General features: G+C 42.8%; 1 protein-coding gene across 1 annotated transcript in view; it reads left to right on the top strand.

Moving 5' to 3' along the window:
* GPA33 (glycoprotein A33) overlaps positions 1–13,800 on the top strand; it is a 45,689-nt gene that overhangs the window by 25,443 nt on the left and 6,446 nt on the right. Inside the window, exon 4 of the mRNA XM_024742396.1 lies at positions 3,229–3,381. Coding sequence (XP_024598164.1) covers positions 3,229–3,381 — 153 coding nt within the window. The remainder of the gene's footprint in view (positions 1–3,228; positions 3,382–13,800) is intronic.

Below are 13,800 nucleotides of genomic sequence, written 5' to 3'. Positions count from 1 at the left end.
CACCCACTCGTGCTGCGTGACCTCACAGTAAACTGGCGCGAACACGGAGCTTCCGGACCGAGGCGGGGCGCGCGCCCTCTTGGTCACCGCGGGGAAACCACCTGGCCCGGGTATCGGCGACCTGGCGCCGCCGGGCAGGATAGGTCGTCTCCCCGGCCTCTGGCGCCCCCTGACGTCTGCGGCGGGAGTCGCAGGCTTTGGAGAGGCCTGGGAACCTACAGGGTCCCCGATCCCTCCCTTCACTCCGCCCTCTATAAGTATTCAGGTGGTATCTGCATTCGGTTTTGGGAGATAGGACGCACCAACTGAGAACCCGAGATCCACAAGAGTCCTCGCGGGTCTCACACACCCCCCGCAGCGGGTAGAAGGGCAGTCTGAACTATATCTGTCTGATTCAAGGTCCTAGCTGTTCTTGACGGTGGGAACTGAGAAGGGGAGCTTCAGGGAGGGGTCTGAACTGAGCGAGGGCTGGGGGTGCCTAGGATGAGGTGAGCCGGGAAGGCAGTTTGGGGGCTGAGATTAAGGGCCCTGGGAAAGAACCCTGATACATTCCTCCATAAGGTGGGTCTCTTAGGGGATGGTTGGTCCTTGTTTGCCATTATCTCTACTGCTGCCTCAGAGTGGATTAAGGGTTTGCTTTTAATAATTTTCCCTCAGCAAATGGTGGTATAAGAAAGCTAGTCTTGGGACTTCCCTGGTGGTCCAGTGGCTAAGACTCCGTGCTCCCGATGCAGAGGGCCAGGGTTTGATCCCTGGTCAGGGAACTAGATCCCACAGGCCACAACCAAGTTTGCATGCCATGCCGGCAACTGGCATGCCGCAACTGAGACCCCGTTCAGCCAAATAAATAAATAAATATTAAAAACAAAACAAAACAAAAAAACCACTGCCTACTGGCAAAGGACGGCTATTGGCATTAAAAAAAGAAAGCTAGGCTTCGGATATGTTCAGCATGGTTTTCTGTGTTTCTCTAGGTGCTCATTTGCCCCAGTCCCTTCTCTCTCCTTTTTGGCTTGTATTACAAAGAAACCCGGTTGTGGAAAGGCTTGGCTACCAGGCTTGCACATTTAGCATGACTCTGAGTCAATGTGAGACTTTGAAGGTGGTATTATATTTGTGGCCAGCTCTCTTTTTGTGGAATAAAGGCTTAGCTTCCTGGTAAAAGCGTACCTGGAAACAAAGGTGACAGTTTTGATCGGTGGGGAGGGATATTCCTGTCCCTCTGGAGAGCTCAAGAGATAAAGCTTGGCTTAGCAACCCTGACCTGGTTCGGGTCTCCTCGGAAGTGATGCTCACTTTCTCTGTCCACCAGGTGCCTGCTTGCTGGGTCAGCAGGGAGGACGGTAGGGCAGCTTGTGAGAGTGGCCTGCGGGTAGCAGCCTCTCCCTTCCCAGGCTGCTTCAGTCCTGTGGGTCTGGGCCTGGATACCTGAGTCCTGTCCTTGAACCTGGGGCCTTTTAGGTTCGGGGACTGTCCGATTGGGGGTGGCAGTAGGAAATGCCTCTGATTTGCCCCATACTCACCCCATGCCTGGCTGGCCCTCACTAAGATAGCAGGAGACGTGGGGCACACCCAGCCACCACCGCCAGTGTCAGAGAGGAAATATCATGGGCTGTAGCGCTAGAGGGGAGACATGTGTCCTGGGTAGCTTCTCCTGGCAACTCTGGGCCAAACAGAGATTGGAATTCACCCGCCATGCCCAGTGACCATGCACATGTGCAGTCTAGATTGTAGAAAGGGCAGCGCTATTTACTGGGGCAAGCAAGCCATCCAAGGGGGCACATAAAGAAGCAGAGGGGACAAGCCTACCACTGGGGAATTCCAGTAATAGTCCTCTCTACCGGGTGTCGTCCTCTTCCCACCCTCAAGGACATGACCTGAAGTCCCAGGCATACTCGATGCTTCTTTGCACAGGCTGCTCCCTTTGCCTGGAGTGCCCTCCCCTCTCTTTCTCTGCCCGCTCCCCTCCACCAATCACGTCTACTATTGGCTTTGTGATTGGGTCAGTGTCCCTTGTTGTGCCTGTCCTGTCTCAGCATCCTTGCCTCCTGCCTGGTCCTTGTTTGATTACTTGTCTATTGCCCCCACTGGACTCCTTGAACATGAAAACAGTGCTCACTATGTCATCCCCACGCCCAGCAATGACAGGCAGACTGTAGGTGCCTGATAGGTTTTGTAGAACAAACCACTCTACACAGCGGTATGTTAACTAACAGTGCTGAGTGAAAGACCCTGGCTTAAGGTCTTCAGGAATTCTGGGAGATCAGGTTAGGCTTGTGAGTTGAGGGTGGTCAGTTGGTTTTGGTAACCTCCTTTCTTTCTTTTTTTGTTAATAAATTTTATTTTATTTGTTTATGATTTTTGGCTGTGTTGGGTCTTCGTTGCTGTATAGGTTAGGCTTGTGAGTTGAGGGTGGTCAGTTGGTTTTGGTAACCTCCTTTCTTTCTTTTTTTGTTAATACATTTTATTTTATTTATGATTTTTGGCTGTGTTGGGTCTTCGTTGCTGTATGTAGGCTTTCTCTAGTTGCGGTGAGCGGGGGCTACTCTTCGTTGGGGTGCGTGGGCTTCTCATTGAGGTATCTTCTCTTGTTGTGGAGCCTGGGTTCCAGGCGGGTGGGCTTCAGTAGTTGTGGCTCACAGTCTCTAGGGCGTGGGCTCAGTAGTTGTGGTGCACGGGCTTGGTTGCTCCGTGGCATGTGGGATCTTCCCGGACCAGGGCTTGAACCTGAGTTCCCTGCATTGGCAGGCGGATTCTTAACCACTGCGCCACCAGGGCAGTCCTGTAACCTTCTTTCTGTGGGCTTTCCTTTTCTTGTGTCTGCTCCTTCCGGCCCCTCCATCCCCTCAACCCTCATTCTCCACCCTGCACGTAACCCTGCTGCCACCAGGGGTCTCTCCTATCACCCAGTCACTTGTGGCAACTGCATTTAACCAGCAAAGCACGGGAAGACGGTAATGCTTAAGTGAAGGGAACATTCCTAAGAAGTTAGCATTGAAGGGCTTCAGAGAGAGAGGCTTTCATTGAAACCAAGGATAGGCAAACTACAGCCAGATCCAGGCTTCAGACTGTTTTATATGGCCTGTGAGCTAAGAATGGTCTCCACATTTCTCTGCCTGTAAACAAACAAGGCAGTATTTTCGTTTGTGTGTGTGTTTGGGATGGGGGGGTGGCTATCACCAAGCGCCAACTAATTCATGGCTTCTCTTTGGCCCCTCCCCTACACAGTGCCACCCTCCAAGCCAGACTGCAGCATTGAGGGAGAGACTGTGATTGGGAGCAACATCCAGCTGACCTGCCAATCCAAGGAGGGCTCCCCAGCCCCTCAGTACAGCTGGAAAAGTTATGATGTCCTGCACCAGGAGCGTCAAGTCGCACCAGGTAACGGGGTCAGCAAGGAAGGCCAGCCACCCCCCCAACCCCGAAGGCTGCCCCTTTCCCTCCACCCTGCATTTGGCACTGCAATATCTTGGACCATCTCTCTAAGCAGCATTTTCTCTTAATAGCACCTATCTCATAGGTTGTTTTGAGAAATAATAACGTAGTAAATGTTAACTTGTTTTCTTTATTCCCCATAACTGAATTCTCTTGAGTAAGCAAGTATCAATAACCAGTCGGTGCAAAAGCACTAGGTAGGATTTTAGTGTTGATTATGATTATGTCCTAAAGTATACATTTAAGGCCTCAAGTCTAATTCTATGGCTCCACTTAAGGGTGGGGAATTTCCTATTCCCATCCCCTAGCCAGGCAGGTCCATCTCAGACTCCCCTGGGGATCCCCATCCCCCAAACTCACCCCCACATTCTGCTGTAAGGATCCCACATTCTCAGGGAAGGAAATGGTAGGTTCTGCTATGGTTGGCAGGGGACTGGTTTTGTACAGGGCAGCTTGGTATTTGACCTTTTGGTCAGGAAACAAACTGAAAAAAAAAAAAGAAAGAAAGGGGAAAAAAAAGAGCTGTATAAACATCCCACTGTCATTACCTTGGAGCCAAGTGATGTGGGAAAACCCCGGTGGAATCCCTGGACCCCTGTGCACACTGGCTGCCTGGCCAGCTGCACTCACCACTCCTGAAGATCAAGAAAGACAAGGCCTGGAAGGTCCCATTGGATTAACTTCTGGGAGGACTTTCTGTCCAGTGTGGGTGGAAAGGAAGTGGGAGGCAGAGCAGTGGATGTAGACAATGGTTCTGAGAAGATGGGACAGGAGAGCGAGCCTTGCTGGGTGAATGCACAGACAGGGGCTCCGGTCAAACCAGGGTGAACGTCACCACTCTACTGTTCATTTGTCTGGGGGCAAAACAAGAACTTCTTAAAAGTAAAAAAGGAATTAGTAGAACCCACTCTATTCAATGTAAAGTAGAAGATGTATTGTGGATTTCAACAAGCTTCTGGTTTTGTTTACATATTTCTGGTTGGCAAGTTTTATTGAATGTGTCAAAACCACGTGGCAGCTCTCCTCTGGCCTGTGAACAGCCCAGGGACTCCAGCAATGGTCGCAGAAGGTCAGCCATGGACACTGGTTGGTCTGACCTTCCAGCAAAGTGTGTACAGGTGGGCCCCAAGCTGAGGGTTACAAGGTGGTAAATGCTGCAATAGTTTGTATCCAGTGGTGCTGGAACCCAGCGTATGCATAAAGGGGTCAAAGAAGGTTTCTTCAAGGTGGGGACACTTGAGCTGGCAGGAGATCATGTTGGTTAGGAGCACGGCGTGGGCTTGAATCCTGGCTCTGCCACTTGTTAGCTGTGTGACCTTGGCAAGTTACTTAGCCTCTCTGTGCCTTCCTTTGTACATCTATAAAAGGGGCATGAAACTAGTATTTACTTCATAGGGATGTGAAGATTAAATAAAAGTACATATAAAGTACTGAGACCAGGGCCTGGTAGAATTATTAGCTGTTATCTGGACTGGGCCCTCAAGGATGAGTATGCCAAGCTTGGAGAACAGTACAGGAACCACACATGTGGGAATGATGGGAGGTACTGCCGTAAGAAAAGCGGCGAAGAGAGATGGCGCAGGGCCTGTGCATCAGGCTAGGGAGGCTGGCCTCTGCCCTGTAGGAAATGGGCACCCCACTCACAGCTCTCCTGCCTCCATCAGGAAAGACTCCTCTGCTTGTTAGAAACCAAAGCTTAGTTTTTCAGTGATCCAAAAGAGGAGAAACCTGAGGGCATGAAAGTAGGTTAAAGGGAGATGCACTTAGTTACTTTGGAAAAGATTTATCTTGCCTCTAGATAAGATTTACTCAGAGTCAGAACTGGGACCTGGGAGTGACCCAAAAAAGCATGGTTAATGGTAATAACAACACAAGCTTGCATCTGGATGGTGCTGTGAGGTGGGCGTGGTTCTCAAAGCCTTTGGCTCCACCTACCTCACGGGGCCCTAGAGCATCTGTTGTGTCTTCTTCTTCTGTGGGTCAGTCCAAACCCCTTTCTGACCTTTAAGACATTTTAAAAGTCCACAGTGGGCAATTTGGGGAGCAGAGTTCCTCAACCCTCCTACATCTAAAGACAGAATTCTCAACATTAGATATTGCTTCCTTTGACTTGGATCAGTGGAGGCAAGCCAGCAGAAAAAAGAACAGGAAATCTGGAATCAGCACACAAGGATTTGAGTCCCGAATTCTCCACTTTGTAGCTTAAGTCACTCACAACCTCTCTGACCCTTAATATCTTCATGTGAAAACCTGGGACTATCATTATACTGCCTTCCCGAAAGGCTACGAAAAGAGTAAGAGGAGATCACATATGTGATAGCTCTGAACTGTCCCAGTCAGCTGAGATTCATGTACTGAAGGAGTAGTAATCTGGATGTCAAGGAAGGAGGGTGGGGGGCAGGAAAGTTAAGTCTTGTCAATTTGACATCAGTGTCTCTGGCAGACCAGGGCTTCTCTGGAGGTAAACTTCTCCCCAGCTGGAGCAGAAGGAATGTGGGAGCCCTATTGTCCTGTGCATGTCCCGTCCTGACCACAAGGTGTCGCCACCGCAGCGGAAACATTCATTGTAGCCAGATTTCAGGAACTATTGGGTCCTTTCCAAAAAGAAAAGGGGCTTGAGAGCCCCAGATCAGAATCAAAGCAGGTCTTGTGGCAATGTGTGTGCAGTGGTTAATCCAAAAGTAGCTTCTAATGTCCATTGTTTGTTTTGAGAAACTGGGGCAGGATAGTGCTGACTCTGGCCTAGGATGCCATATGTTCCAACGCCCTAAACAAGGCCAGGAGCTCCAAGCTGGGCTCTGATAATTGGGAAGGTCCTGGAGGAGTCTGAGGTCTTCTGCCTTCTATCTGTCTGCAGTGTGCTGTGTACATTTAACACATAGACTGAGTTTCACGTGCTAAAATAGTGGGACTCTGATAAGAGCTATACACCCCTGAAACATTGCCCAGGGTCATAGAGCATTTCCCAGAATGCTCTTGTGTTCCTTCAAGATGCCTCTTAAAAATATAAAAATCCAATTGGTTTAGAAAATGAGACCATTAATATCGAAACCCCCTGTTGGAGATGCCCAGTGCTCATTAGCACATCAGAAGCTCTAACTCAATGATTTCTAAACTTGCTTTGGTCGTAGACCACTTTCTCGGTAACATATATTAACATCACATGTAAGCAGTATTCCAGAAAATGCACCAAGGTATGGAATTCTAGGATAGAAGGAGTAGCATTTTATAGAAAATGAGTATCCAGAGAATAGCATGCTGGGTTTCAAGGGAAGAATCTGAAGAAAGTGTATGTGAAGAAGATTGGAAGAAAATAACTTCAAATCAAAGGGCTGTTATTTACAGCTGGTGATATTACAGATGATTTTTATTTTATTCTCTGCTCTTCGTAGAAGCTTTCCCTGACCCTTCAAGTGAGATTAAGATCAAATTGCACTTCCATTTTGAACTCTATAAAACACCCTGTAATCACCATTGTTTCATGTCTGTCTTCTTTTATATACTGGAAACGCCAAGAGGACAGGGACGCTCATCATCTTGTTTTGAGCTGATGTGATGAGAATATAAACATTGGACTGAATTGAAGTAATAGTTTTATGTCATAAATTCTTGTATAATATGTATATATTTTTGTAATGAGTGTAATGTAATACATGTATAAATTCTTGTAATGAGCATCCAGTACTTTTATAATTTTTTTCTTTCCTTTTTAAAAATTTTTATTTTCTATTATAGTTGATTTACAATATTGTGTTAGTTTCAGGTGTACAGCAAAGTGATTCAGTTTTACATATACATATATTTATTCTTTTTCAGATTCTTTTCCCATTTAGGTTATTATAAAATATTGAGTAGAGTTCCCTGTGCTATACAGTAGGTCCTTGTTGATTATCATTTTTATGTATAGTAGTGTGTATATGTTAATCTCAAACTCCTAATTTATCCCTCCCCCCCCCAACCTTTCCCCTTCGGTAACCATAAGTTTTTCTGTCTGTGAGTCTGTTTCTGTTTTGTAAATACGTTCATTTGTATCATATTTTTAGATTCCACTTATAAGTGATATCACATACTATTTGTCTTTGTCTGACTTACTTCACCTAGTATGATAATCTCTAGGTTCATCCATGTTACTACAAATGGCATTATTTCATTCTTTTTTATGGCTGAGTAATATTCCATTGTATATATGTACTACATCTTCTTTATCCATTCATCTGTTGATGGACATTTAGGTTGCTTCCATGTATTGACTGTTGTAAATAGTGCTGCAATGGACACTGGGGTGCATGTAACTTCTCAAAGTATGTTTTTCTTCGGATATATGCCCAGGAGTGGTATTGCTGGATCATATGGTAGCTCTATTTTCAGGTTTTTAAGGAACCTCCATACTGTTCTCCCTAGTAGCTGTACCAATTTACATTCCCACAAACAGTGTAGGAGGGTTCCCTTTTCTCCACACCCTCTCCAGCATTTATGGTTTGTAGATTTTTTGATGACGGCCATTCTGACTGGAGTGAGGTGATACCTCATTGTAGCTATGATTTGCACTTCTTTGATAATTAGTGACATGGAGCATCTTTTCATGTGCTTTTTGGCCATCTGTATGTCTTCTTTGGAGAAATGTCTATTTAGATCTTCTGCCAATTTTTTTGATTGGGTTGTTTGTTTTTTTACATAGAGCGGCATGAGCTGTTTGTATATTTTGGAGATTAATCCATCAGTTGCTTCTTTTGCAAATATTTTCTCCTACTCTGTGGGTTGTCTCTTCATTTTGTTTATGGTTCTCTTTGCTGTGCAAAATCTTTTAAGTTTAATTAGGTCCCATTTGTTTATTTTTGGTTTTATTTTCATTACTCTAGGAAGTGGATCCAAAAAGATATTTCTGTGATCTATGTCGAACACAGTTCTGCCTATATTTTCCTCTAAGAGTTTTATAGTGTCCAGTCTTACATTGAGGTCTTTAATCCATTCTGGGTTTATTTTTGTGTATGGTATTAGAGAATGTTATGATTTCATTCTTTTACATGTGGCTGTCCAGTTTTCCCAGAACCACTTATTGAAGAGATTGTCTTTTCTCCATTGTATATTCTTGCCTCCTTTGTCATAGATTAATTGACCATAGATGAGTGGGTTTATTTCTGGGCTTTGTGTCCTGTTCCATCGATCTAAAAGTCTGTCTTTGTGCCAGTACCATACTATTTTGATTACTGTAGCTTTGTAGTCTAAAGTCAGGGAGCCTGATTCCTCCAGCTCTGTTTTTCATTCTGAGGATTGCTTTGGCTCTTTGGGGTCTTTTGTGTTTCCATACAAACTTTAAGATTTTTTGTGCTAGATCTGCAAAAAATGCTATTGGTAATTTGATAGGCTTTACATTGAATCTGTAGATTGCCTTGGGGAGTATAGTTATTTTGACAATACTGATTCTTCCAGTCCAGGAACATGGTATATCTTTCCATCTGTTTGTGTCATCTTCAATTTTTTTATCAGTGTCTTATTATTTTCAGAATGCAGGTCTTTTGCTTCCTGAGGTAGGTTTATTCCTAGGTATTTTATTCTTTTTGATGCAATGGTAAATGGTACTGTTCCTTAATTTCTCTTTTCGATCTTTCATTGTTAGTGTATAGGAATGCAAGAGATTCCTCTGTGTTAATTTTGTATCCTGCAACTTTTGAATTCATTGATGAGCTCTAGTAATTTTCTGGTAGCATCTTTAGGATTTTCTTTCTTTCTTTTTTAGCAGCATCTCAAAATTCAAAAGGTTTATTACTCATCTATTAATTCTATTACATTTATTTATTCAGTTTTATTGTTTTAAAATATATCAAAATAAATAGAGAAATTTATACCTATCTTATCTATATATGGAAGAACAGCTGGTACCCAAGGTGGCACCAACAATCCTAGCAGCTCTTACTTTACATATCCGGAGTAGTCAGCAATTTCCATTTCTTTTTCCGTCTCAATGAAAAATTACAGTTTCTCCAAAGAGGTGTATTTGGCAGCATTCTCACGCTCTTGTTGAGCCCGCCTCTTCACGGCCTCCTGCTCTGGCCTCTGCTCTTGTTCAATTTAATTTCTTTCATCAGTGTCATAATTTTCTGCATACAGGTCTTTTGTCTCCTTAGGTAGGTTTATTCCTAGATATTTTATTCTTTTTGTTGCAATGGTAAATGGGAGTGTTTTCTTAATTTCATTTTCAGATTTTTCATCATTAGTGTATAGGAATGCCAGAGATTCTGTGCATTCATTTTGTATCCTGCTACTTTACCAAATTCATTGATTAGCTCTAGTAGTTTTCTGGTAGCATCTTTAGGATTTTCTATGTATAGTATCATGTCATCTGCAAACAGTGACAGCTTTACTTCTTCTTTTCCAATTTGGATTCTTTTTCTTCTCTGATTGCCGTGGCTTCCAAAACTATGTTGAATAAAAGTGGCAAGAGCAGACATCAGTGTCTTGTTCTTGATCTTAGAGGAAATGATTTCAGCTCTTCACCGTTGAGTATGATGTCAGCTGTGGGTTTATTATATATGGTCTTTATTATGTTGAGGTATGTTTCCTCTATGCCTACTTTCTGGAATTTTTATCCTAAATAGGTGTTGAATATTGTCAAAAGTTTTTCTGCATCTATTGGGATGATCATATAGTTTTTATTTTTCAATTTGTCAATGTGGTGTATCACACTGACTGATTTGTGGATACTGAAAAATCCTTGCATCCCTGGGATAAATCCCACTTGATCATGGTGTATGATCCTTTTAATGTATTATTGGATTTGGTTTGCTAGTATTTTCTTTAGGATTTTTGCACCTATGATCATCAGTGATATTGGCCTGTAATTTTCTTTTTCTGTGGTGTCTTTGACTGGTTTTGTTATCAGGGTGATGGTAACCTCATAGAATGAGTTTGGGAGTATTCCTTCCTCTGCCATTTTTTGGAAGAGTTTCAGAAGGATAGGTGTTAACTCTTCTCTAAATGTTTGATAGAATTCACCTATGAAGCCCTCTGGTACTGGAATTTTGTTTGTTGAGAGTGTTTTAATCATAGTTTCAATTTCAGTCTTGTGATTGGTCTGTTCATATTTTCTATTTCTTCCTGGTTCAGTCTCGGGAGGTTGTGCCTTTCTAAGAATTTGTCCATTTCTTCCAGGTTATCCATTTCTTCTAGGTTGTCCATTTTATTGGCATATAGCTGCTTGTAGTAATTTCTCATGATCCTTTGTATTTCTGCAGTGTCAGCTGTTACTTCTTTTTCATTTCTAATTTTATTGATTTGAGCCCTCTCCCTTTTTTTTCTTGATGAGTCTGGCTAAAGGTTTATCAATTTTTAAAAATCTTTTCAAAGAACCAGCTTTTAGTTTCACTGTTCTTTTCTATTGTTTTCTTCATCTCTATTTCATTTATTTCTGCTCTAATCTTTATGATTTCTTTCCTTCTACTAAGTTTAGGTTTTTTTCATTCTTCTTTCTCTAGTTGTTTTAGGTGTAAGGTTAGGTGGTTTATCTGAGATTTTTCTTGTTTCCTGAGGTAAGATTGTATTGCGATAAACTTCTCTCTTAGAACTGCTTTTGCTGTGTCCCATAGGTTTTGAAACATCATGTTTTTGTTTTCACTTGTCTCTAGGTATTTTTGATTTCCTCAGTGATCCATTGGCTGTTTAGTAGCATATTGTTTAGCCTCCATGTGTTTTTGTTCTTTACAGTTTTTTTCTTGTAGTTGATTTCTAATCTCGTAGTGTTGTGGTCAGAAAAGATGCTTGATATGATTTCAATTTTCTTAAATTTACCAAGGCTGTCTTTGTGGCCCAGCATCTGATCTATCCTGGAGAATGTTCTATGTGCACTTGAGAAGAAGGTGTATTCTGTTGCTTTTGGATGGAATGCTCTATAAATATCAATTAAGCATATCTGGTCTAATGTGACATTTGAGGCCTGTGTTTCATTATTGATTTTCTGTCTGGATGATCTGTCCATTGATGTAAGTATGATGTTAAAGTCCCCTACTATTACTGTGTTACTGTTGATTTCTCCTTTTATGGCTGTTAACATTTGCCTTATGTATTGAGGTGCTCCTATGTTGGGTGGATGTATATTTACAATTGTTATAGCTCCTTCTTGGATTGATCCCTTGATCATTATGTAGTGTCCTTTGTCCCTTGTAACAGTCTTTATTTTGAAGTCTATGTTGTCTGATATGAATATTGCTACTCCAGCTCTCTTTTGATTTCCATTTGCATGGAATATCTTTTTCCATCCCCTGACTTTCAGTCTGTATGTGTCTCTAGATCTGAAGTGTGTCTTTTGTAGACAGCATATATACAGGTCTTGTTTCTGTATCCATTCAGCCAGTCTATGTCTTTTGCTTGGAGCATTTAATCCATATATGTTGAAGGTATTTATTGATATGTATGTTCTCATTGCCATTTTGTTAATTGTTTGGATTTGTTTTTGTAGGTCTTTTCTTCCTCCTTAGTCTTTTGTTCACTTCTCTTGTGATTTGATAACTCACTTTAGTGTTCTGTTTGGATTCCTTTTTCTTTTTTGTGTGTGTATCTATTGTAGATTTTCAATAGATTGCGGTTATCAGGAGGTTATTTTTGTTTTTAAAGATTTTTTTTTTTGATGTGGACCATTTCTAAAGCCTTTATTGAATATGTCTCAACACTGTGTCCATTCTATGCCTTGGCCCTTTGGCTGTGAGGCATGTGCGATCCCAGTTCTCCCACTAGGGACCAAACCCACACCCCCTGCATTGGAAGGCAAAGTCCCAACCACGGGACCACCAGGGAAGTCCCTATCATGAGGTTTTGATATAGCAGACTATACATATACAAGATTGTTTTAAGTTGCTGGTCTTTTGATTTCAAATGTATTTCCAATATCCTGCATTTGTACTCTTCTCTTCTCATGATTAGTGATTTTGATATCATATTTGTGTATGGATGATTTCCTGCCTTTAATCTATGTTTACCTTTACTGGTGAGTTTTTCCATTTGTAATTTTCTTGTTTCTAGTTATGGTCTTTTCTTTTCTGCCCAGAGAAGTTCCTTTAGCTTTGTTGTAAACCTGGTTTGGTGGTGCTGAATTCTCTTAGCTTTTGCTTGTCTGCAAGGCTTTTGATTTCTCTGTCAAATCTGAACAAGAGCCTTGCTGGGTAGAGTATTCTAGTTTGTAGGTGTTCCCTTTTCATCACTTTAAATATATTATGCCACTCCCTTCTGGCCTGCGGAGTTTTGGCTAAAAAATCAGCTGAAAACCTTATGGAGATTCCCTTGTATGTTACCTGTTGCTCTTCCCTTGTTGCTTTTAATATTTTCTCTTTGTCTTTAATTTTTGTCAGTTTGATTAATATGTGTCTTGACATGTTCTTTCTTGGGTTTATCCTGTATGGGACTCTCTGCACTTCCTGGACTTGGTTAACTGTTTCCTTTCCCATTTTAGGGTAGTTTTCAGCTATTATCTCTTCAAATGGTTTTTATGGCCCTTTCTCTCTTCTCCTTCTGGGACCCCTCTAATGCCAATGTTGGTGTTTCTAATGTTGTCCCAGAGGTCTCTTAAACTGTCCTCATTTATTTTCATTCTTTTTTCTTTATTCTGTTCCATGGCAGAAATTTCCGCCATTTTGTCTTCCACCTCACCTATCTATTCTCTGCCTCAATTATTCTGTTATTAATCCCTTCTAGTGTATTTTTCATTTCAGTTATTGCACTATTCATGTCTGTTTGTTTGTTCTGTATATCTTCTAGCTCTTTGTTAACCATTTCTTGTATCTTCTTGGTCTGTGCCTCCATTCTTTTTCTGAGATCTTGGATTGTCTTCACTCTCATTATTCTAAGCTCTTTTTCAGGTAGACCTCCTATTTCTACTTTACTTAGTTGTTCTTCTGGGGTTTTATCTTGTTCCTTCATCTGAAACATATTCCTTTGCCATTTCCATTCCCTAGGCTGCGTGGTTGTAGTTCCTTTTGCTTCCAGTGTCTGCCCCCTGGTGGGTGAGGATGTTCTAGAGGTTTGTGCAGGCTTCCTGGTTGGAGGGACTGGTTCCTGCCCACTGGTGAGTGGAACTGTGTCTTGTCCCTCTGGTGAGCAAGGCTGTGTCAAGGGGTGTGTTTAGAGGTTGCTGTGGGCTCAGGAAGATTTTAGGAAGCCTGTGTGCTGATGGGTGGAGCTGTGTGCCTGCCCTGTTGGTTGTTTGGCCTGAGGCATCCCAGCAGTGGAGCCTACATGCTGTTGGGTGGGGCTGGGTCTTGGTGGCAAAATGGCGACCTCCAGGAGAGCTCATACCAATGAGAACTCCCCAGTACCTCTGCCACCAGTGCTTGTCCCCACAGTGAGCCAGTTCCACCCCCCACCTTCCCAGGAGATGCC

Source organism: Neophocaena asiaeorientalis, unplaced genomic scaffold (genome assembly GCF_003031525.2).
Source record: "Neophocaena asiaeorientalis asiaeorientalis breed wild unplaced genomic scaffold, Neophocaena_asiaeorientalis_V1.1 scaffold99, whole genome shotgun sequence".
NCBI lineage: Eukaryota > Metazoa > Chordata > Mammalia > Artiodactyla > Phocoenidae > Neophocaena > Neophocaena asiaeorientalis.
Note: the sequence above shows the minus strand (reverse complement) of the source record. Positions and strands in the feature narration are given on the sequence as shown.